Source organism: Elgaria multicarinata, chromosome 1, assembly GCF_023053635.1.
Source record: "Elgaria multicarinata webbii isolate HBS135686 ecotype San Diego chromosome 1, rElgMul1.1.pri, whole genome shotgun sequence".
NCBI lineage: Eukaryota > Metazoa > Chordata > Lepidosauria > Squamata > Anguidae > Elgaria > Elgaria multicarinata.
Genome location: NC_086171.1, coordinates 106,886,179 through 106,910,834, shown reverse-complemented (window position 1 = coordinate 106,910,834; position 24,656 = coordinate 106,886,179). Strand labels below are relative to the sequence as shown.

The following is a 24,656-nucleotide window of genomic DNA, read 5'->3' as shown; positions in this document are numbered from 1 at the left end:
CCGAGGAAAGGGCACCGGGTCGCCTCGCCTCTCTCCTCAAACAGGCCGTGATGTCCAGGCAGGCGGGCAAGCGGGACTCCCTCTCCCTTCCCCCAGGAAAGCTAGTGACTTGTGGACTCCTCGCAAGGCAAACTCTCCTGCTTCTCGATCCTGCGCACGTGGATCAACGGGACTTGCATCTGAGAAAGCGTTGCACCGGGAGGCACCAGTGCGGCTCGATCCGCCTATGCCTCCTTACTCGGAAGCCTTATTCCCCCGAGTAAACGTGCGGAGGGCATTGGGACACCAGGCTGCATAGCGGGTTGCGTTCGCACGGAAGTAAGTCCCGGGGAATTCCAGATGGCTCGGTCCCAAATCGAAGTGAGCCAGTCCCAGCTCTCCACTCGGCGCACACGTTCGGACTTCCGCGCAATTTGGGGGTGGGGTGCAAGTAGCTCGCCTTGCCTAGGGCCCAAAATAGTCTGGCACCGGCCCTGCCTGGACATGAGGGAGTATAAGAAGGCTTCTTGTTCCAGTTGGGCTTTCTCTGAGCAGCATGGTCTTCCTGAGCTTTGGTATGTTCCTGCACCCTTTGATTATTCTCCAAGCCTGACTTGTAGCTTGCTCCTTGTAGGTTTGATCTTTGTCCCTGACCTTTGGCTTGCTCCTCAATATCCTGCCTCCTGGCTTGTCCTTCTGTTCTGACTTACGCTTTGGTCCTGGCTTGGTCCCTCGACTCTGACACCCTGGCTCAGCTCAGACCGCACCCTGGCATTGGCTACATTTTATGGGAGTCAGGAGATGGGGGTGTGGATTTCATGAAGGACCTTTCTCTATCTTTCCCCCCGTAATTCAAGGACTGTCTGTGCTGTAGAACTTCTGGCTGCAGGTAAGGGGTTATATATCAGAATTTGGCCATTACCACTGGCTCCAGAAGGGCAGTTATCGCAAACAACCTCCTGTGTCCCTGGAAGCACTGAACAGCCATAACCGCTCCGGCACGGGCAGGCCCGGCAGCTCTGTGGGCTCCAAGGGAGACTGTAGAAGCCCGTCGGGCAGGTGGCACTAATGTGCTCCTTGTTTTCATCTCCGGAATAGCAATCTCCTGAACAGAGAAAGGGCAGGGGAGGAAGTAGCAGGTTAGAGCGGAGTTTGACAACACATGGTTCATTGTCTGAATGCAGCCTTGGGGCTGTCTATACACTCTATTTACCCTTTCCCCTCGAAGCTGCGGGTTTAAAACGTCAGGGACTTACCGCAACATTTTGCTTTGCTGCAAGGTCACCACCGTCTTCCCACTGTCTGTCAGTGGTGAGCTCACTTTGGGCTTCAGGCCAGAGGCGTTCCTGGGGTGGATCGCGACCACTGATAGCTTGCTGGACTAGCAGGAAGGCCAGGCAGAGGGCAGGGGGAGGGCTCAAGGAGCCAAATGGCTGTGGGGTTTTAAGGGAATGCGGGCCGAAGTGGGGCCATGAAGACACCCCTCCCTTGAAGAGGCCATTTGTGCAGCTTGAAGTAGAACCTTGAGAATTGCAGCTTAACAAACAACAAAGCAGTCTTCTTTCATTTGCGTGGGGTGTTGCCAGACAAGCCAACATTCTAATTTTGACATAAAAAGGAAGGTTTCATACCAGCTTAAGAAAGCATAGGAGAAATTTGCCATTTCTAAGAGCCAGGCCTGACACTCAAAGCAGAATGGAATGGTGTACGTGATACAAAGCCGTCAATCCCCCCCCCGCCACCCCCCAGCGTGTCCATGACTATTCAGATTTGACTCCTTGACCTCTTATCCTCCTTTAATCCTATTTTCAATTTACATTAAGTCTCCAAAATGGCATCCCAAGAGAGTCACCAGGAAATCACTCATCAGGTGTTAATGTTCACCTGTCCTTCTGAGCCCAGAAGAAGGAAAAAGTTTGACTGAGCCCAGAGGAAGGAAAAGTTTGATTTCCAAATAGCATTTTGATAAGCCATTGTTTAAAGATCATTGCCATTGTTTAAGTTTTAAAGATTAAACTAAATTTTGGGGGCATATAACCAGCTCCTAGACAGCCCAAATGGTAATAGGGGTCTCTTTGAACCAAGACAAGCCTCATTCTTTCTCACTAGAGAAATATTGTGGAATTCCCTCTTCTTCTCCTCGTTCTTTCTTCGTCGAAGGGGCACCCCACTGCCTCCAAGTTCATCGCACCCCAGACTACGCAGATATGGAGAGGTAACCAACCCCCTACTAACTTTTCTCCAAACAAGTCTACTATCTTACCAGGTTTCCCCCTCTCTTCTCTTCTGCCATCCCCCAGTCAACCTTCCCTGCTTCTTTCTGCAGGTATAAGCAACTTGTTGGTGGCCTCTCTCTCCATTCACCAACTTTGCTACTAGCCTCTGTTTCCTTCCTCTGCCAGTCCCGAGATCCATTCCCCACCCCCTCATCTCTCCACAGCCCAAAACTTCTTCTCCTCTCCTCGGCTAGTCAGTTACAGCAAACAATTGCTTTCAGTGTGTCTGTCGTAATCATTAGAACTTGAATTCTATATAAAAGGATAGGGATCCTTTAAAAAGCCGATTTCTATGATCTTGTCTCTTGAATGTATGTCTAATTCTTTTCAATAAATTACTCCTGAGTTAAGCAATGGTGTCTTCAAAACTTCTCCTGAAGGTGCAATAGCTTTGGGACGCTCAGTGCTCAATATTAAAAGATCCCTTCAAGTGTCAAAGTTGCATGTCTGAAACCGCGCTCAGGCATTCAGGCAATGAGGATGCTTGCTAACAGGGGAAACGTTTGAAAATATGACGGCAAAAATAAAAATTCTGAAAGAAGGAGACACTACTAAAGCATCGATGTGTATGGGCATGCATCTGCACACACACACACACACACACACATACACCCACACTATAAACTTCCCTGTTTTCTGAAAACTATACACCAGCCTTCCCAAACATGGTGTTTCAGAGTACAACTCCCATAATCCTTGACCATTAGCATGGGTTTGATGAGCGCTGTCGTCCAAAACATCTGGAGGACGTTATGCTGGGGAAGGTGGCTATACATGGAAAAGGTTTTGAGGAAAACTTTTCTTTCTTTCATTCATTTTAGAATAAATGCTATGAATTCACATTGTTTATCATAGTTATAATCCAGGCCTATAAAAGTGATGCACAAGCTATATTCATTTGATTAGTTACAGCTCTTTGATTAGTTACAGTTTATCTGGCACTCAGTGCTGAACATATCACTTGCCACAATGCTTATTCCTGATATTCTCTGCCCCTTGAGAAATGATTGGAGTTTCCTGTTTATCTTGGGCCCCGTCTATATGACAATGGGATTGCTCCTCATTAAATATAAACCCGAATTTTTGTTGATTCAAATGTAGGTAAAGAGCGTCACACTGCAGTAACAACACCGATTTATTTCCTGAATTTGTTTTTTTTATAGTGAGTTATAAATGCGCACATGCACATTATCGCATATACAATGATACGACACTACGGAGGAGAGAGGAGAGAAGGGATAAATTTTTAATGCGGAGCTCCACAGATTCATATAACACACAAACCGGGAGCGGGGGGTGGGGAAGGAATGAGGCTACAGAGGGAAAGGAACGAGGCAGCAGAACACCTTTCCTTTGTCTGGCTGCCCATTTCCCCCACTTTGTTTTTGTGAACCACCCAGAGAGCTTCGCATATTGGGCGGTACAGAAATGCAATAAATATATAAATGCAGAAATAAATTTGTTTTAAGAAGCTTTCTCTGCAGAGCTCCGCAGAGAGACTTCAAACTAAAATCGGCTCAAACGAACGAGGCAGCTGATTGGTGCGAAATTGGGAAATCGGCCAATCATGTTGTCCTACCCTCAAAGCTCCACCCACATGTCAAAATCCAATTTAACTCTCCCAAAGGCAGATAGCCATAACGCGGGGCAAACTCGGACGTGATCTAAAAGTCACAGTAAATTGTGAATGCGAAGATGCGCACTTTCGGGTTAAAAACCTGGCGCTGCAGCGAATGGATGGCTACGTCATGTAACCTAAAACATGAATATGTGCATTTAGGCCAGGGTTAACAAGCCATATAGACAAGCATGCGTTGGGTCTTTAAACATTGCAGCAGTGCATTCCTAGAAAAGCATCTTCCACAATGCGGCTGCAGTAAGTCTGGATATCAGGCATGTGTATCCCAATGGATTTTCATCCAGCTGTCCACTGTGGCTGTGTTTCTTCACAGCTCTGAGGAGGAAGCGCTCCTTTCTAAAAACCTTTAGGAGCAAATGAGATGCTCAGGACTCAGAGGGCTTGTTCACAAGTGGGGTGCCTTTCTGAGTAGCAAAAGGATGGATGTGCCCAGTGAGCACGCAAGTTAACATACAACTCATGGAAATTAATACCCTGGGCTGATTTGTGCATTCATTTTCCCTCAAAAAGGGGGGGAATCGTATTAATTGAGGGTATGTATGTGTTGTGGCTGCATTAAACATTACATTGTACGAATAGTAGGTAGAGATGTAAAAGATCTCGCATAATTCTCTCCGTGTGTGTTTTGTGAATTGTCTGGCATCGTCTGATCTGTCGTCTGCTCATTGCGGTTGAGTATTTCTCCCCCCCTTCGAAAAGTATGCAAAGTATCTGTCAGAATTTACAGAACTTTCATTGATCTGTAACGTTTTGTGTTTTTCTTAGGTCACCGTGAACTCAATTAGTAGAGCACACAAAACAGAGAGAACTACACTGCAGAGGCTGAAGTTAAATCAGAGATGTGTAAAAGGTGTTTGTTTTTTTGAGAAATGGCACACACATTACTGGCACTTTTACTCAATTTGTGTAGTTTTGTATGACCAGAATTGTGTACAATTTTGGACAGTTTAAAAGCTGCCTGCAAGTCCACAAAGCTGTTCCTTTGTAGATTCCATGGGATGGATTAATAGGAATCTGGTGTCATTTTGATCCATTGCGGATTTCTCTAACATCCCTAGTAGTAAGGGGAAAACCGCTTTCATGGCCACCCCTCCATCACATAGACATGATCCCTGGCTGGATCGCTGGGTAAACAGGCCCTAGGTTAGCTATTTTATTTTTATATTGCAGGCCAGATTGTTGCTCACACAAATAAAAACAAAAATCAATTTGTCCACAATGGCAGCCCCTTTGTGGATTTCCATACCGGTATCCGGATCACAGATTCCACTTCCCTGGCAGTTGCACAGCACACAGTTGCGGAGAGCCCTGAGTCTAGTAGAATTCTCTCTCTTGTATCCTGCAGCACATTTCTCACAGAACTGCCCCTGGTATCCAGCTGGACATTCACATCGCTCCACCCAGGGCGCTGGGGTGCCAGGCATGGGCTGTGCCGAAATCAGAACGACGTTACTGAGGTACCCAGTGCCTGAATGAACAGAAAAAGTGGTAAAAACAAACAAAGAGAGGAACCCTCACTAAGAAAACAAGTTGAACCATTTAGACACTGTTTCATCAAGGAATATTTTATGTCACAGACACTCGTTTTTCTGGGGGATCCGCTCCTACACTTGAATGAACAGAAAGCACGTACAGTCAATACTTCTAAGAAGATAACATGACAAATACCATGCATTCCAAAATCTCAACTAGGTCATGTCTAACTCAGAAAAGATCAGCCATCTGGGGAATAGGTCTACAGAGAGATGAATCAGTCTATTTCTGTTCTATGTCAGTTTTGCACAAGTTCACCCATAAGTCCTTTTTCTGCATTCATCTCCAATTTCTTTAAAAACCCACATGAACATTCCTTTTTAAAAAATGCATTTAAGTACACATTTTTGAAAGTATTTTCTCACAAAATACACATTTCCAAATGCATTTTCTCTCAAAGGACCATTTCTAAATATGTTTTATCCTAAAATATGCATTTTGGTACATTTTGTTTTGAGGTGAGAACTGCATTGCAAAATTTGGAGAAGTGAAAATCCAAAAGATGGCTACATTCCAATCTGCACCTGAGTCTGAGAGGTGTAGTTCAGGTCAGTTCGCTTCCAAAGGTGAATTGAACATCATTATTATTATTATTATTATTATTATTATTATTATTATTATTTGAGGCACAGGTGAACTCAGTGGCAAAGAGCACCTTTTATCAGCTTAGGTTGATATACCAACTACGCCCTTATCTGGACAGAGATAGCCTAGCTACAGTTATCCATGCTCTGATAACCTCTCGTTTGGATTACTGCAATGCGTTATACGTGGGGCTGCCTTTGAAAATGGTCCGGAAGCTTCAGCTGGTACAAAACAGGGCAGCCCGTTTACTAACAGGGACTGGCTGGCGAGATCACATTACGCCAGTCCTTTTACAACTTCATTGGCTGCCAGTCCAGGTCCGGGCCCAATTCAAAGTGCTGGTATTGACATTTAAAGCCCTAAACGGTTTGGGGCCAGGTTATTTGAAGGAACGCCTCCTCCCATTGTACCTGCCCGGACCTTAAGATCATCTACAGGGGCCCTTCTCCGTGAGCCCCTGCCAAAGGAAGCGAGGCAGGTGGCTACTAGGAGGAGGGCTTTCTCCGCTATGGCACCCCGGTTGTGGAATGAGCTCCCCAGAGAGGTCCGCCTGGCACCTACACTGTACTCCTTTCGTCGCCAGCTGAAGACCTTTTTATTCTCTCAGTATTTTAACACTTAATTTTAACTTAAATTTAAATGTTACTGTTTTAACTCTGTATTTTAATCTTATATCAATTTTGCTGCGTGGTTTTATCCTGGTTGTGCTTTTTATACTGTATTTTGTATTTGTGCTTTTAACCTGTTGGTTGTTTTATTATGGTTTTAATTTTTGTGAACCGCCCAGAGAGCTTCGGCTATTGGGCGGTATAAAAATGTAATAAATAAATAAATAATAATAATAATAATAATAATAATAATAATAATTATATCTATATCATCCTGTCTTTTCCCTAATACTGGGACTCAAATCCTCAAGGAACAGCATTCTAGACCATGGCAGGATCTACACTACTCCTTTAAAGCGCTTTAAAGTGCTTTATAACAGTTTTGACAACTGTTGGGGCCCAGGACACACTCCATATACAATTGTCAAAATGTTTTCAAAGTGCTTTAAAGCAGTAGTGTAGATCCCCCCCATATCTACACTACAAAGTTACATTTGTTTTATATTCATTGAACTGAGAGAGCTTCCTGCACATCATCCTGGATACTGTAGTTTGCTGAGGGTGCTGAAATTAGGGACCTCTAACACCCTTCTCCCTTCCCAAAAATATAGTTTCCAGTGTTGCATGTGGAGAGGCAATGACTATTAAATCAGCTGATGCTGTGGCACAAGTAGGCTCTTATAGTGATCATCAATGTATCTCTCTTGCGTTATGGACTGGTTTTAAATATTTGTAAGCATCCTTTTAGATTATAAGGCAGGATAGACATTTTTAAGTAATTGGTCATCAAAAGAAAGGTTCATGACCCATTCTTTAGCTCTGGTTCCACCATCCAAGCCCCAACTCACTGTCTCCATAAGTGGCTCTGATCCGAAGGGCTGTCAGGTTCTCAATTAATCGGTGATACTCTGTGCTACTCAGCCTAGGACTCCAGTTGCTGCTTGGGTGCTCATCCAGCCTACACATCAGGGATGAGGAAAGAAACGGGGATCACATGGGGAGGGGGGAAACACCTCTGCACAGCCATGCTTATGTGCAAAATGATCTTAGCAAAGACAGGTAGGAGTGAGCAATAAAAGCGTGGAAAGCCACAGCACACAGCTACTGTACTATTGACCAAAGGAAAAGGCCAACATTGCTATTAAGAGAGAAAACAACAACACTTAGTGGTCGAGGGAGAGCAGGAGGGGATCTACACAGCGTCGTGAAGGCGCTTGCGTGCGCCTCCAGTGCGCCCCGAAACTCATTGTGTAGATCCTGCCTACCTGGCCAGAAGAGGCGGTGGTGGCGGCCCCGCATCGCCCCTCGTGGGGACGGGGCGAAAAGTTTCCGGGCTCGGCAGCTTCGCTGGGGAGTCCTTGCCACCGCCGCCCACCTCCCCACCGGCCTCCTGCTGCCGGCGAAAGAGCCACCCGGGGCGGAGAGCTCGGCGGAAGAAGGCGGGGCGGCGGCTTCTTCCGCTGAGCTCTCCGACCCGGGTGGCTGTTTTGCCGGCAGCAGGAGGCCGGTGGGGAGGTGGGCGGCGGCGGCAAGGACTCCCCAGCGAAGCCGCCGAGCCCGGAAACTTTTCGCCCCGTCCCCACGAGGGGCGATGCGGGGCCTCCTCCTCCTCCGCCTCTTCTGGCCAGGTAGGGCAGGATCTACACAATGAGTTTTGGGGTGCACTGGAGACGCATGCAAGCGCCTTCACGACGCTGTGTAGATCCACCCCAGGAAGTGTAAAGGACACAGAATGCAGCTCCCTATGAATATCAGAGAATCAAACACCAAGACAAAATTAAGCTGTCCAGTACTTCAATGCACTGCCTTCTTCAGTAATCCTAGGGTGCAATCCATGCTTCCTTAATGCCGTTTCCCCTCCAGTCGTACTTCTTACAGCCTGAGCAACGAAGCCTGCATCTTCTTTGGTTTAGGACTTTGCTGAAATTATTTTCATAATCTGAGAAGGGTCAATTACACACACACACACACACACACCCAAAAGGTTGAGTGTTCTTGGTTTAAGACCAATGGAATCTTCCCTGGTAAGCAATGGTCAAAGCTATTGATTTTCAAACTTCCCACTTTCAGGGACCATTTTCAATGCTGACTTGTTTGTCAAGGAACTGCTGCACGTTGCAGGGGAAAATCAGGAGTGGTGGGCAAGCTGACTTTGAGGAGAACTATAGAGCAGGGGTAGCTAGTGTGCTGTCCTCCATATGTTTTGGACTATAACTCCTATAAGCCCCAGCCAACACAGCCAATGGTCAAGGATTATGAGATTGAAGTCCAAAACACCTGGAGAGCACTGAGTTGCCTATCCCCTGCTGAACAACATTACTTGTAATCTCTATTGTAAAGTAAAACATAACTGAGCTTGTTCAAACATGTGTGCATAGGACCCGATTTTCAACCTTTGGTTTTTTGACACTTGCTGATTGGAAGCTGGACATGTGACTTGACTCCATCGAAAATCATTGTTCAAAGAGATAGACAGTGGATGATATGGAAGCTTTGTTAGTGGCATTTGATCCATGATAGCTCCTTCATATTTACATCACTTGTCATCAAGGGACAACCACGAGTGTGTCAACCACACAATGAGTGCTGATTCAATGTTGTTGCATATTGAGGGGGCTGCACTGCAGGGTTTTACATATGATGGTCCCCCATATGCCCTAAGCATTTTACCTGAATGTGTAGGTCTTGCGGGTTCGACAAGGCAGCATCCTTCCATTAGGCATGAGTGGGGCAGCGATTTTGAGACCAGCTCCTTCCAAGACTACATCAAGCTGCGAAGGTCGGCGTCCAGGTCGGTTCACACGATAATCGAAAGACAGCATCTGCCCATAACTCAGTCGCTGGTTCCCCAGGAACCTGGCTACAAAGGAAGTACAAAGCAAACAAGAGGTCAAAGGATATTGTTGGCAAACAGAACTGTGCCACTGACAAGCTTTCTTTGACCAGACCAGCTTTAGTCATGTGACGAGATAGTGGGACAGAGGACTTCAAGGGAACCTACCAATAGCAATGCCCTAAATCCCATTGACACATTCTGTGGCCTCTAATTGCATGGATAAGTGCTCACTTATTTATTATATTTTAATCCTGTTTTTCAGACAGAAACATGTCTTCCAAGCAGCCAATGTCAACAACAAAAATCTTTAAAACTTATTTTTTTAATATTTAACTCCTATCTGAAACCCCAAAGAGCTGATGCCAGTCAGTAGACACTGACTCCGTATAAGGCAATTTCCTTTGTACCTACAAAACTAGGTTCATTCACCTACAAAAGTAAATATGTTGTTAGACAAGCCTTTCCAACCTGGGGCCTTCCAGTTGTTTTGGACTACAACTCCCAGGATTCCTGACCATTGGCCATGGTAGATGAGGCTGATGGGAGTTGGAGTCCAAAACATCTGGAGGGCACTGAGTTGGAAAAGGCTGTGTTAGACCATCATGAACAATGACAGTCTCCTTGTTCACTTAGGATTAATTACTCAATAATACATGTTTGTGTGTACTGTTAATATTAATAACTAACTAATACTCACGGATGGGTATTCTTGTAGATAGTCTAGCCATGAGGAAAACAACATTACACTCATGGATTTCTCAGTGAAGGGGAAAGAATGAATGGATCTATTGAAGAATGTCATTCAGGAAACTACACAGAAGCATTCTGGGAAAGACCAACTGGTGTTCCCTCAACTACACTACTGTGGGGTAATTTCAGTACATATTTAAAACGGGACATAAGCAAATTCTCCAGAGTTAGAGAATTCTAACCAGAGTCTTGGCATCACCCAAAAGCCAGCAAGGATAGGTGCTAGAATCTGCAGCGTGTCAGTGAGGCAACAGGTAAGAACATGCCATAATATTGGTAAATAACAAATACTGAAGGTATTTGAGTGATCCTTCTGGCTGCTCTTCTCCTCTATGAGATATGGACATACACACCTGGAGCCACAAAATAGACGGGGTCTGTCCTTCTTGTTCCCACATAAACTTCCTTATGATGTGAAGACCATTGGAGGTGCAAAGGTGACCCGTTTCCTTGTGCTTGCCAGCCATCATCATCTGAAATACAAGGAGACCACAGCTTATTGAACACAGCTGGACAACCAATCCATCCCCACCCACTGACTCAGGAAGATAAGCAACAACAGCTCTATGCACATTATATAGTCAAAGTTGCATAGGGAAGAATAAGTCATGGCCAATAGCTTCACACCCCTCCTTCTTGGCTCACGCCAGTACTACTGCTACCATATGCTTTCCTATGTTGTATGATAAGAGGTCACAGGACCTGTTGCTTTCTACAGTCAGCAGCATCAGTTGCTTTCCCTGGACTGTAGTACCCAGTGCTGTTTTGTTTTAAAGAAATCACAACAATTAATGCTCTGTTGTTGTAGGTGTGTCTGAAAAGTCACAGAGACCCTTGAAAACTCACTTGAACCTCAAAGAGCACGTCAGAAAAATGCAAGCAAATAACAGAAGGGGATGCTATGCCAAATATGTAGGTGGAATAAAAATATAACAGACTGATTGCCTGAATGGCAAGGAAGGATTTTGATAACACTGAGTTTCACCAAGGACCTGGTTAGCCATTACTTTTTCAGCTAGGGCCGGATCTACACTAGCCTTATAACGTTGCTAGTGTCCCTTTCTAACGTGGTTCTCTGTATTGGTTCTCTGTATCACGGGACACACTAGCGTGACTTACGTTTCTCTGCAACGGAACTTCAGGGCACATTGTTCAATGTTTCCATTGTTCTCCCTCTTATGTGAGAGCTGCTGGGTTTGCTCCGCCCACTGCCTGCCTCATTCCTAGCCAGCAGAGCAGAGCAGGGCAGGGCAATAGTCATAAGCACACACAAACCTCCTCCCAAAACATCTTAACGCAAGTCCCAGGGAATTGCCTGAATGCATAGGAGCCAGCCACTTTGCTGCAGCTAAGCAGGGCTGAGTCTGGTCAGAGTTTGGGTGGGAGACCAAATTGAAAAGTTTTAGCAGCAGCCCCATTTAAGCCCCGCTGGTCATGAGTTTTGGACTTTGGACCCTTGTTAATTTTCCTGCAGGGAGCCACAGCAATCCTTTGAGCGCTCCTCAGCTCCTTTGCAAAGAGGGGGGAAATGTTAAAAAAAAAGTCATAAAAAATCAACCGATGACCCAATTTGATTCAAATTTGGTATTTGAATTACTGTGCCAATTTTGGTGTCTTTATCTATAAAGCTTACGCAGCTGTAAGCATTTGTTTAAAATCCTGCTCCTGCGCCCACAGCAGTGGCTCGGGCAAATCTTTTGCAAAAGGAGCACAATTAAGGCTGGATGCCTGGGAGTACTTCACAATCAAAGCAGATTCTAAGGTGGAAAACTTCTGAGTCCTTTGCATGCAATTGTCAGTGATTGCACAGTATAACGCTGGTGTGATTTATCTGCTATAGCAGATAAGATAGCAAACGGGGCAAAGGAAGGAGAACAGGAAGTGGGTGGAGCAAACCCAGCAGCTCTGAGAAAGGGAGAGGAAAATTACCGGTAGAAGGAGGCACATGAATCTGTAGCCACGCTGGAACTAAGAAATAGGACCTGTAAGTGCAACTCATTTGCAACGTTGGAGACCCAGGGTCACGTGACGCTATGCGTCACAGTAACCCATTCAAAACGTTAGAATAACATCAGTGTAGATTCCCACTAGGTGTGCGTTAAAGCCTCAAGCTTATGTAACCCGTTTCCTCCTTCTCTCTGGTAATGTCTGACCCAGCTGAATACTGACTTGCTGACCCTGTTCAGATGACACGCTAAGCCATGGTGATTAAGCAATTTGAGCTAAACATTATGGCTTAGTGTGCTGTGTGAACCATGAATTAACGTGTCGTGTGAACCCATTCCTAACCATGATGGCTCTATACCCAAGGTTTAAACACACACCCTAACCATTTGCTGCAAAAGGGTTAGCAGCCTAACCATGGGTCAGTATGTTGTCTGAACAGGCCGGCTGTCTGCATCTGGCACATCTGTGAACTCTTGAACTATGCCTAGATTTTAAGAGTCATTGTGGGTACTGATAAACCAAGATGTTGGTTGGCTCAGATGTTTCATTTACTGACAAAAGAAGAGCAGGAAAGGGCATCTGCAAGACTCATTCCCCCTCACACTGGGTTTTCCTAGGGATTAAGAAGAGCCACGCTGGATCAGACCAGAGGCCTATCTAGTCCAGCAGTCTGTTCCCACAGTGGCGAACCAGATGTCTATGGGAAGTCCGCAAGCAGGACATGAGTGCAACAGTACCTTCCCATTCGTGTCCCCCCAGCAACTGGTACTGAGATACCTACTGCTGCCTTGGATACTGTAGATAATATATAGCCATCAATCTACCCCTGCATCATGAAAGTGAAAGCCCTAAATGCCGAATGTTGGCAATCGGAATGGCAATAGTATAACATCAAAAGTGTTGATCATGCATAAGGAAGAGGCAGGCCACAGTGACGTTTTTACCTTGCTGGAAGGAAGAGGTGATTCTATGGATGCTATAATTTTCTGCACTAGAGCATGTAGCTGAGTGTCCGTAACAGAAACATCGAGAACAGCCCTCTGGATTTCCCGCATCTAGGTTATAATAGCCCTGCTTGCAACTGTAAGAGAAAGAAATCAATACATCATATGACTGTTCTCTTCTGCATTCCTACCTGCATAGAAAGGCAACATATTTCCATTCCAGACACCTTACCACATCGGTTGCAATGAAACAGCCTTGAGGCTGTCACTCACCGATTCAGAGAAATAAGAGTGGTTTGTCATTGACCACTTTCATGCCCTGCATGTGTTAACCTTCTACTGGCACCTTGCTGGCTGCTATTGGGAACAGAATGCTGATATGATATACCAAGGCAATTCTTAGGTTTTGCTTTCAGGAGGAAAACAAAATAAAATAGAACTCTTTAGATTCTCATATATCACTCTTTGCAGCACGATCACAAGCATGCAGATGCAAAGATCCTTGGTCTTTAGATCACCTGAAATGAATGTGTACACTTTCAGAGGAATGCCAGAGTCTGATGCAATTAGATAAGCTAACGCAAACATAGAAGCCCTTTGAATGCAGCGTGTGAGTCTCTACATCAAGGACAGGCTCCCAAAGAGCCTTCCACCCATATGTATCTTAGAGAAGGGTGTAGCGTCTGGTCTCAGAGGTACAGAATGTACCCAAGGTTTAAGATAGGTCTGGATTGGATCTCGCCATGTAGCTTCACCTGCTCTGACATGGCTCAGCTGTCAAAGAGCTGTAATTAGCAAGAGCTCTCCTCTCTCCTGCACACACACAATGCTGGGACTGTCTCTGACAAGCAGTTCAGCCTGGGGGCACACTTCCTTAGTGACACAAAGGCTTGGCAGGGTTCAGATGCTCTTGGCCTCTTTGGTGGAATTCCATCCATTGCATGCATGTAGGCTGCTTAAAGAGGTTATGGAAACTTCCGCAGAACTTTAAAGAAAAGGTTGGGCAAGAATTGATCAAAGGTACCGTAGATCTAGGATATCCTGTCCTAGGGCTATTGGCCTAGCAAGGGACTGGATTAAGGGCAGTTTCATTCCTTTTATGGCAAGAGACCTGGGCATGCTCCCATGAGAATGTTCACGACAAGTGGCCACTACAGTCAATCCCAGCTGTCTGACACATTATCAGAAACATGGCAGCCTCGTGTCAATTTCCCTCCTTCCCCTCCTAATACATAGTTCAACTGACCTTATACCCAGAAGTTACTATATGAAGCGTTTTCACTCTCTTGCCAGCCAGAGATGCTGGCTTTTTTGGCAGCAGTTCTGCGTTTCTGATAATGTGCAGTTCCGTCTTGGCAAATGTGTCTGACTTATATGCTGGCAAACGTTCAAACATTACCTATTTAGGTGTACAACTAAATGAACCATTCCAACTCTTCATAGAGAGCCTGTGTGGTGTAGTGCTTGCCACCCCTCAACCCCAGCGTTGGCCTAGGATTGAATCTACTATGAATCATAGATTTGATTCTACTCAAATCCCCACTCAGTCTTACAGAGCTCGGGACCGCAATAACTGACGGAATGCCTCTCCCGACCTCAACATACCTGGACACTACAAACAACATCTGCTCCCCCACTCCAAGTGCCACCTCCAAGGGAGGCTCAGAAGGTAGCAACAAGGGAGAGGGCTTTCTCAGTGGTGGCCTCCAGGCTATGGAATGAGCTCCCTACTGAGACCTGCCTGGCATGCAAACTGTCAACTTTTTGGCACCAGGTAAAGACCACCCTCTACTCCCAGGCATTTAATGGTATTTGATGAGGCATCTATGCCTGCTGTTTTAGAACAGGTCTATTAGGAATAACATCATTTGTTTTATTTATATTTAGCTGTTTACAGTGTTTTAATTTTTCTATGTTAAACATTTTAGACTATTTTTTATTATGTTGTATTTTGTATTTTTATGAATTGTTGGAAACTGCTCAGAGAACTTCGGATATGGGGCAGTATAGAATAATAATAATAATAATAATAATAATAATAATAATAATAATAACAACAACAACAACAACAACAACAACAACAACTCCTCACTGGGCCAGTCACTTTTTCTCAGCCTTAACCTACCTCACAGGTTTGTTGTGAGAATAAAATGGGGATGAGGCATGTACATGCCTCAACCTCCCTTGGGAGAAAAATAAATGTAATATAATAAATAAAACACATTTCTGCATCATCAGCAGGCTATGCTGTTTATGATCAACTTTCCCAGCATCTCTCACACTCCAAGAGGAACAAAATGTAAGCAGAGAGCCATGGAGGCGTTATGGCCAATAGTAGCAATCTCAAAGAATCAGGCCCTCTGGACAGAAAGACTGAACAGAAAGACTGAAAGAACTGGGCCTGTTTAGCCTGGAGAAGAGAAGATTGAGGGGAGACATGATAGCACTCTTCAAATACTTAAAAGGTTGTCACACAGAGGAGGGCCAGGATCTCTTCTCGATCCTCCCAGAGTGCAGGACACGGAATAACAGGCTCAAGTTAAAGGAAGCCAGATTCCGGCTGGACATCAGGAAAAACTTGCTGACTGTTAGAGCAGTACGATAATGGAACCAGTCACCTAGGGAGGTTTTGGGCTCTCCCACACTAGAGGCCTTCAAGAGGCAGCTGGACAACCATCTGTCAGGGATGCTTTAGGGTGGATTCCTGCATTGAGCAGGGGGTTGGACTCGATGGCCTTGTAGGCACCTTCCAACTCTGCTATTCTATGATTCTATGATTCTATGACTCAATGGGCCTCGTTTTTCCACTGCAAAATAGACCCCTGTAAATCCGACTTTTTTTAAAAAAATGGAATATACCGCAATCTCCTGATGCGTTCAGGAAAAGCGGAGTGATTAAAATGGCCTCTGAATGGGCCATGTGGTCTTTGTTTACTTCCTCTTTCCCTACCAGGCAGAAGAGGAATTAATAAGGTACAAATGCTTGTTATGTAGGGATTGAAAAGCTTTTTTCTTTCCCTGGGAATTCTGTTCTGCTGGCCCTACCATTAGACAAAGTGGGGTAACTGCCTTAGGCCTTAGCTAGACCTACCTGAAAGTCCAGGGGAGAGGAGGGGAGACCTCACTTTGTGAATAACGCAAGATCTCGCCCCTGTTTACACGTAAGGCGCAATGGCCTCAGGAAGAGAGGCGTTGCGCCCACCATTTATTTTTTAATTTTAAAGAGACAGGAGCGCAGGAACGCTCAAGCGACTAACAGTGAGTGTTTTTTTAAAAAAAATGATTTCCCCTGCTCCCCCCACCCTACCCCCGATGGGTGCAGCACCCGGCTCCGCACAAGTAATCACGCGGAGCCAGGTAAACCCGTGGAAATGGGCCACACGCCCTGCGGTCTTGGTCTGAGACCGCGGAAAAAGCGGGGCCAAAGGGTAGGGTTGTATCCCGGGGCCAGGGAGGGATGATCCCTCCCTGATCCCGGGATCCCCTGTGCGTTATGTGGACGCACAGGGACGATCCCGGGTATCACCCCGAGATATAGCCTAAGGCCTTAGACAACAGATTTTGAGTGTCAGGAAAGGGCAGCAAATTGTTAGTTATTTAATCTTTTAATATTGCACTTTTACGGCCAGGGATGGAAAGAGGTGCTTGTGGGGTTTTCTGCCTCATGTGCCAATATAACTTGGCTGTCTTTGAATACTATGCACCTTGACTTGGGTGGATATGAGGATACCACTTGCTGCACTGCCTCAGATCCTGCAGGCTTTACAGGTCTACATTTCCAAATATTTCAGAAAACGCATTTCTTCCTCAGTGGAAACCAAAGTTCTCAGCATCGAAACTATGGAATCTATATATCAGATGTCACATTTGCACAGTGAACCCAGTCCACGTAGCCTTGATTGCTAATGACGCAGAGAGAAAGCTACATTTTTTCTGTGCATTTGTGTGCTAATTGAAACAACAATTTGAGCCACTGAGTGGGTTCCTTAATGATGCCATCTTTAAGCAAAACAAAAGCAAAATTCTTTGTGCACATACCTGTCACATCGATCTCCTGCAACTGCCACCTTGCAGACGCAACGTCCTGAAATGCATTGCCCTGTGCTTCCCGCAGGATCGCAATCACATCCAGAGATCCTGAGAAAGTTAAAAGACATTTTCAAACTGGGAAATAATGATTCACATTAGGATCACAAGCAAAGGTTTCTAAAGGAAGGCTTTTGTTTTGGATTGGAGAGACGATTGGGAATATTTCTCGTACTCCAGAAGTGACTGGATTTCTGGGAGGAAAAAAGCACACAGAAGTGGTCTTCCTTTCCTAATAGTACTATTTTATTTTATTTTATTTATTCATTACATTTCTGTATTACCCATTAGCTAAAGCTCCCTGGATGGTTTAAAAGACAAAGCTTATACCATAAAATAGAATAACACTGTAAAACATAATATAAAAACCATGAGTTTAACACAGAATAAAACCAAAGTAGTAACCAAGAATAAAAGCCAGCAGCAGTACAAAGATCTAAAAACACACTAACACAATTGTAAAAACTGAACGGTTAAAAAGCCAGTGAAAATAAAAAGGTCTTCACCTGGCACTGAAAAGATCACAGTGTAGGTGTCAGGTGAGCATCTTTGGGGTGGTCATTCTACAACCACTGAAAAGGCCCTCTCCTTAGCAGCCACCTCACTTCACCTCATTCAGTGGGAGAACCCATAAGTCTCAGGGGGCCCTATAGGAATGGACAAATCAGTCTATTTCTGGTTCATGTCACTTTTGGATGTGTTAACTCATACGTCTGCCTATCCCCCAGTTCCACATTAATCTGCGATTTTTTAAAAAAGCACATTTAAACAAATATTAAATACCTATTATTTTAAATAAAAGCCTCGTGTGGCGCAGAGGGGTAAAGCAGCAGTTTCTGCAGCTGAAACTCTCCCCACAGCCTGAGTTCGATCCCAGCAGAAGCTGGTTTCAGGCAGCCGGCTCGGGTCGACTCAGCCTTCCATCCTCCCGAGGTCGGTAAAATGAGCCAGGGAATAACGGCCAGGGAAGGCAACAGCAAACCACCCCGCTATAAGGCCTGCCAAGAAAACGTCAGCAAAAGCTGGCGTCCCTCCAAGAGTCAGTAATGACTCAGTGCTTGCACGAGAGGTTCCTTTCCTTTACCTATTTTAAATGCAGCTTTTCTCAAAATATTTATTTTTAGATGCATTTGTCTCAAAACACATGGTAATAATGTATTTTGATGTTTTTTGAGCCAAGCATTGCAATGTTAGGGAAGTGCAACATTGCAATCTACACATTAGACGTGTGGATCAGGTCAGTTCATATCAGAATTTGCAAAGTTGGAATTTCCCAAGCATGCCTTGCTGCACCATGCAATCAGCAAGCAGGTCCCATGCTCAAACTGTTCCTGGATTGTATCACTTCAAATTCATTTGGATGTGTGTGCATGTGCATGTGTGTGTGTGTGTATGTGTGTGTGTGTATGTGTATGTGTGTATCACATGAATGAGTCCTCCCCTACTAAAAAAAATCTCTCTGCAAAGGAAAATAGCATGTCAGAGAAATTTTCTCCCTGATATCTAGCTTTCTATGTACAGGGAGATATTCTTTGTTTGTTTTAAATGGGAAACATTCAAACATGTAGTCCCACTAAAAGCAGGAGAGTTGAAGAATGCAGTTGCCCTCAAGCAGTCTGGACCCCTTCTGTCACCTGGTGTGGGAAATGCACACGTTTATATGCCACCACCATGGAAAAATACCTCTCTGCACATAGAAAAGTAGATGCCATCTTACTACGTGAGTTTAGATAGACCCCTTAATTATACTTAAGAAAGCTCCTTTTTCTTTTCTAACAGCTCCAACAACCTGATGGCACTCACTGTACTTGGCCAGCTGGTGTGCAGCCAGCCTCTGAGAAGGAACGGAAACCGTGCTGGCATCGGTCACATTTATCTCCTGTCACACCAGGTTTGCAGTGGCACCGTCCATGGATATCGCACTGGATGCTGGTAGAACCTACAAAGAAATAGTAGAGAAATGCACTGAAGTCAATTCTGACTGCTGTGGAAAGCAATATTTCCGATTCTCGTAAGGTGGAGAGCAATCCCAGAGAAACTCAGGAAGGATTGTTAAAGCCTTATTAGAGAAGCCGTGTTGTCCATCATACAAAGCATCTCGCCCGTTTGGTTTGTTGTGACCTGTACATTGATGAACTATTATGCTCTTTATCTAGAAAGCTGTCTTGGAGTGAACATTATGTCAGAGAGGTCCGCCTGGCGCCTACACTGTACTGCTTTCGTCGCCAGCTGAAGACCTTTTTATTCTCTCAGTATTTTAACACTTAATTTTAACTTAAATTTAAATTTTACTGTTTTAACTCTGTATTTTAATCTTATATCAATTTTGCTGCGTGGTTTTTATCCTGGTTGTGCTTTTTATACTGTATTTTGTATTTGTGCTTTTAACCTGTCTGGTTGTTTTATTATCGTTTTAATTTTTGTGAACTGCCCAGAGAGCTTCAGCTATTGGGTGGTATAAAAATGTAATAAATAAATAAATAAATAAATAAATAAATAAATAAATAAATACTCTCTTATGGATGACATAGAGCATTATCACACCAGCATTATACTGTGCAATCACTGCGAATTGCATGCAAAGGACTCAGACATTTTCCACCTTATAATCTGCTTTGATTGTGAAGTGCTCCCATGCATCCTGCCTTAATTGTGCTATAAAGCCAAAAGATTCGCCGTATTTAGCCCCTACTTTTTGAGCATATCTTCCGAGCCGCTGCTGGGGCGCAGGAGCAGGATTTTAAAGAAATACTTACATCTGCGTAAGCTTTAAAGATAAAGACACCAAAATTGGCACGGCAATAGATATTGGGGAGAGCTTTAAGCATACCAAATTTGAATTCAATTGGGTCATCCGTTGATTTTTTAATTTTTTTTACATTTCCCCTCTTAAACTCACTTCCTGGTATGCAAAGGATCGCTGTTGCCCGGTAGCAAAAACAACAACAACGGTGAAAGCTTAGCGCTAAGGGGATAATCCGAGGGTAGCAGGTAGGTGGGATGAAGCTAATAGAGCTGGGACCTGGTTTTGTGGAACATTGCCAGAAAAGGGGAAGGAAGCAGTGAAAATTTGAAGTTGGCAGCTTGGAAGATCCTGTATAGAAGCAGTTTGCTGGTTTCTTTGCCCCAGCATGGCTTGCTATGATGTCAGTTGAAAGAAGACAGGTGTGTCTATTTCTGCATATGCATGATTGTCATTGGGACCACAATGGAGGGGGGCTTAACCCATTTCTCGCCTGTCACAGTTATTCAGTGCTCTGTGCCTTACTCCTTCTTGCCCCCTGAATATGTGGGCCATTCTGGTGTGTCTGGAGTGACTGAATATATACATATGAAACAGAGGTGCAGAAGAGTTAGCTCTACCGCAAGGATACTGCCTATTTAGACTTTTTTAATGTTACTGCTAGTGGCTTCCTTCCTTCCAACCAGGATGTATGCCTTAAGCAGTGACTCACACAAATACTGGGAGTGGAACGGCCGAAGGTGACTAATTCTTACACAGCCTGAAAGTAAACCTTTGGGGCTGCAAGAGTGGAGTATGACCCCAATTTTAATTCATGAAACAAGTGTGCCTCAGCTATGAGGAATATGAGAAACACTGGCCTGAAGGTCATTTTAAAATGCAATGTGGGGAAAGATTAAGATGTACACTCAACTAGGGATGTGCACGGACCCCCCGATCCTCTTCGTGCCCGATCCGCCCCGCCTCGATCCGCCTAGGGTCCGCTCTGCTCTGGAGCTCCGGCTCCGAATCGGAGCTCCGCAGCGGCAGGGAGTGGTGCCAGGTAAGGCCCCCTCCCTCCTCCCCCTTACCTGTGTCCGTCCCGGCCCATCCCAGCTTCACTAGAGCCCGCGGCCTACACTTCCTGGTTGAGCCGCGGGCTCTAGTGAAGGTGGCAACAGGCCGCGGCAGATGCAGGTAAGACCCTCCTCCCCCTTACCTGGCTCTGCCACCGTCACCACACGGGTGGCGGCAGCAGGGCCAGGTAAACCCCTCTCCCTCCTCTCCCTTACCTGCGTCCGTCTGCGGACCCGCAGCTACTTCAACTGAGCCTGAGGCCTCATCCAGGAAGATCAGGCCGCACTTGTGGCCTGGTCTTCCTGTTTGAGTCCTCGGGCTCAGTTGAAGCAGCCGTGGTACCGCGGACGGATGCAGGTAAGAACCCCTCCCCTTTGCCCCCTTACCTGGCTCTGCCACCGTCGCCACATGGGCGGCAGCGACAGCGGCAGGGCCAAATAACCCCCCCTTACCTTTTTTGCGGAGCTCCGGATCGAGGCGAAGGATCCGCCTTCACCTCGATCCGCTCCGCAACGCTCCGCTGCTCCCCTGGTCCTCTTCGCCTCCGCCTTAAGGGGAGGAGAAGCCCCCCGATCCGCTTCTGCTTCTCCGGTCCGAGGAGAAGCGGAGCACATCCCTACACTCAACCCGTTTAGACAGAGCCTAATCCATTTAAGTCTGTGATTGTTCCTCCATTCCATCTTAAGCCTCTGACCATGCAGATTTTATGACTTCAAAGTCAAGCTGCTGTTTTTCCCCTTCCCCCGCCACCCCACAAAAATCGCCAACTTTGATTCAGCTGTTCAAGAAGAGTTTCTGAACTATTAGATTTTCCTTTTATTATGTTTTTTCCCCTTAAAACAGCTAATTTGTATAAAACTGTGACCCTTAAAGGGCAGTACTGCAACCCTCTGAGGTCTGCGCCCTAGGCAGCTGCCTAGTTGGCCTAATGCTAGTGCCGGCCCTGGTCCTAATAAAGGTATTGTCTGACTGTGGACTTGGGAATAGATTTAACCAGAAGACCAAATGCTTCAGTGCTGCTGAAAAGCTCATGTTGATTTTCATGTGTGCCATTTTTTGTCTAAAACATGGCCCCATTCTTAGATGATCTGGAGGCTTCACTGAACTTCCAGTGCCAGGAACCATCAATTGTGGGGAAAGCCTGAGGTGTTCTTATGGCCAGTTTAGTGGAAATAACCCATGTAGCCTGGACCGTGTCATTTCCTTCCTCTCTTCTCCCCATCTCACAGCCTCTTGGCAGGCCAACATGCTTGGATTTCCCCTGTGGGAAATGCCAAAAGTAAGCCATTAAAGGAGTGCCTGCAGCACTTGGGATCACCTGTACTACACAGGTCCAGGCCTGCTTAGCTTTTTTATCTCTAAAGATGCTGGCATGTTTGGGCCAGTAAGGCAATAGGCACTTGGAACCTGCTCAAGCTCAGGTTAAAGGTGCCTGCTAGGATTATGAAATTTGCACGTGCTCAGAGGCAGTCTTAAACAAGGTAGCCAGTCTCCTTGTAACTGATTTGCTACATTTGGGGGGATATGGGTCAGTAAAAAGAAATGACTTTTCCATTACACCATCCACCTCCTCCTCCTCTTCCTCCTCCTCCTCCTCCTCCTCATTATTATTATTATTATTAATGCATGTAAAGGTCCAGGCTTATTGCTTACTGTATATTTTCTACATTTGACTCCGCTTATGTATAAGGCAGGAAAAGAATTTCCAATACTGTGTTAGGCTAGAAAGGACTCAATGTCTCTTTGTACTGGGACACAAGAAGCACAATAAGTCAGGCTTGGGGAACTCCTAAGCAGGACCAGGAGGGCCTATAAGGCTGGCGATGGTATAGCTAGCTCTGTACTCTGGCCAGCTTCTACGATATTCTGTTGCTGCCTATACATTCACTTCCTCCTTTGCTGTCAGGATCAAGTCTGTTCTCCCTAGTGTGGGGGAAAGGATTTCAGGGTCTGAATCTTGCTCAGAATCTGAAGACAAAGAAGTATATCAGCCAAGACAGGAAGTTGAGGAGGAGATTCTCCAAGACTTTTCAGGAGTCAAGGATGACTCTTCCCAGGAGCTTATTGGACTGATTGCCAAAGGCTCCGTGACCATTCCCCGCTCCCTCCACACACACTCCTGGGAGCCTCTGTCGGAGGGAGAGGGGACATTGGAGTTGACAGATCCCACAGTCCTCCGCAGGGTCAAGCAGGCGGAGTTGAGAGGAGAGGAGAGGCGGTCTCTTAGGGTCGAAAGACCCTCCCTGAGATAAAGTGCCTGCTGGACTGTGGGAAACAGTCCTGCTTTAGTTGAAAGCAACTGTGCCTGGCTTTGTTAGCCAAATTAAGCTTTGTGGATAACTCCTAGCATTCACACTCTCTTCAGGTGTGAAGAGATGTTTATTTGTCGAATAAAGCTTAGTGGATTACACAGCAGACGTCTTTATTATCTTGCACTGGCGGGAAGGCTTGGAATCACAACTGACTCCGCTCAACTGGCTTGAAGTAAAACCATACCAAGGCACAGAAAGCTGCATGTGCACTGTGGTATTCATATTGTGGACTTGGCATATTGATAAGGTTGGCTGGCACTGTGCTATGTCATTCCTGGTTGCCAGAAGAAGATTATCAAGAGCTCCTTGAATTGTTTGTTCCTGGAACTTTAGCTGATATACATCACTGACACTATTTTGGCCACCAACTGAATAACGGTTTCTAAAGGAGTTCCTGGTCCACAGCGGTGCCGATGTATAGGGGAAATCTTGAACTATGATGCTGTCTTTGCTTAGCACATCAGCTCTATCTTTTCTTAAGGCCCAAATAACCAAGCAAGTGCAGACTATGTAGATGGCAAGTACAGTCAACACCATTGCTGGATTTTTTTTTATTTGAGTCAAAGCCCCAAGCAATGACCCAGATAAAATTACTCAGAGATGGATGCTTCTTATCTCCTAGACCTGGGTAGTGAACCAGATAGAGACTTGGAAAAGCAGTATCAATGAATTCATGGGACTCCAAGAACTCTGAAGTGCCATCTGGGAACAAGTAAGTGATGGGCACCAGTACAGAAGCCTCACTGTTTGACATTGACCCAAGAACTCAGTCCACCCAAGCAGCCAGTGTAAGAGTTGCCTCATCAAAATCCTGTGTTCCCTGTCTCCCTAATCTCAAACACCAATATGCCCACAGGAATACAGAACATTAAAGGGTTCTTTCTAGACAACAAGAAAGAGTGCAGATCCTTTAAATCATTCTACACTAAAAGGGCAATACTTTAGGCAGTCTTCAGGGCCTGCATCAAAATGAAGTGTTCAGTTCTGCTCTGGAAAGAGAGAACAAGTTATCTGTCTAGGAGCTGTTTCTGTCCTGCAGATCTTGTATCAGTCTGACTTCCTGCCTTATCTCTTGCTGTCGGAACTGCGGTCTGCTCTGTCATGGATCTCTAGGACTGCCTGCTGCTGGCTCTTTGTGGGGCTCCATGCCTTGCCCCCAAAGTTTTCCACCAGCCAAGACAGAACTTTTTTCTTATATACAGGAATGAGCATGCCATTAATTTAGGTGCCAAAATCCAGACACCAGATCTGGAGGTGTTGATCTGGGACTTGGTCTTCTTTTTATATGCTGCTTTACTTTACAAATATAATTTATCTTTTACAACCTGGTTTGAGGGTCACATATTGTTTCTAACACTTCAG

At 45.4% G+C, this 24,656-nt stretch overlaps 1 protein-coding gene across 1 annotated transcript in view; it reads right to left on the bottom strand.

Moving 5' to 3' along the window:
• LAMC2 (laminin subunit gamma 2) overlaps window positions 1-24,656 on the bottom strand; it is a 62,360-nt gene that overhangs the window by 19,238 nt on the left and 18,466 nt on the right. Inside the window, exons 3-10 of the mRNA XM_063117197.1 lie at window positions 18,987-19,122; window positions 17,136-17,234; window positions 13,098-13,234; window positions 10,560-10,679; window positions 9,291-9,480; window positions 7,469-7,578; window positions 5,141-5,362; window positions 902-1,084 (exon numbers count right to left, since the gene is read on the bottom strand). Of these exons, the coding sequence (XP_062973267.1) occupies window positions 902-1,084; window positions 5,141-5,362; window positions 7,469-7,578; window positions 9,291-9,480; window positions 10,560-10,679; window positions 13,098-13,234; window positions 17,136-17,234; window positions 18,987-19,122 (1,197 nt within the window). The remainder of the gene's footprint in view (window positions 1-901; window positions 1,085-5,140; window positions 5,363-7,468; window positions 7,579-9,290; window positions 9,481-10,559; window positions 10,680-13,097; window positions 13,235-17,135; window positions 17,235-18,986; window positions 19,123-24,656) is intronic.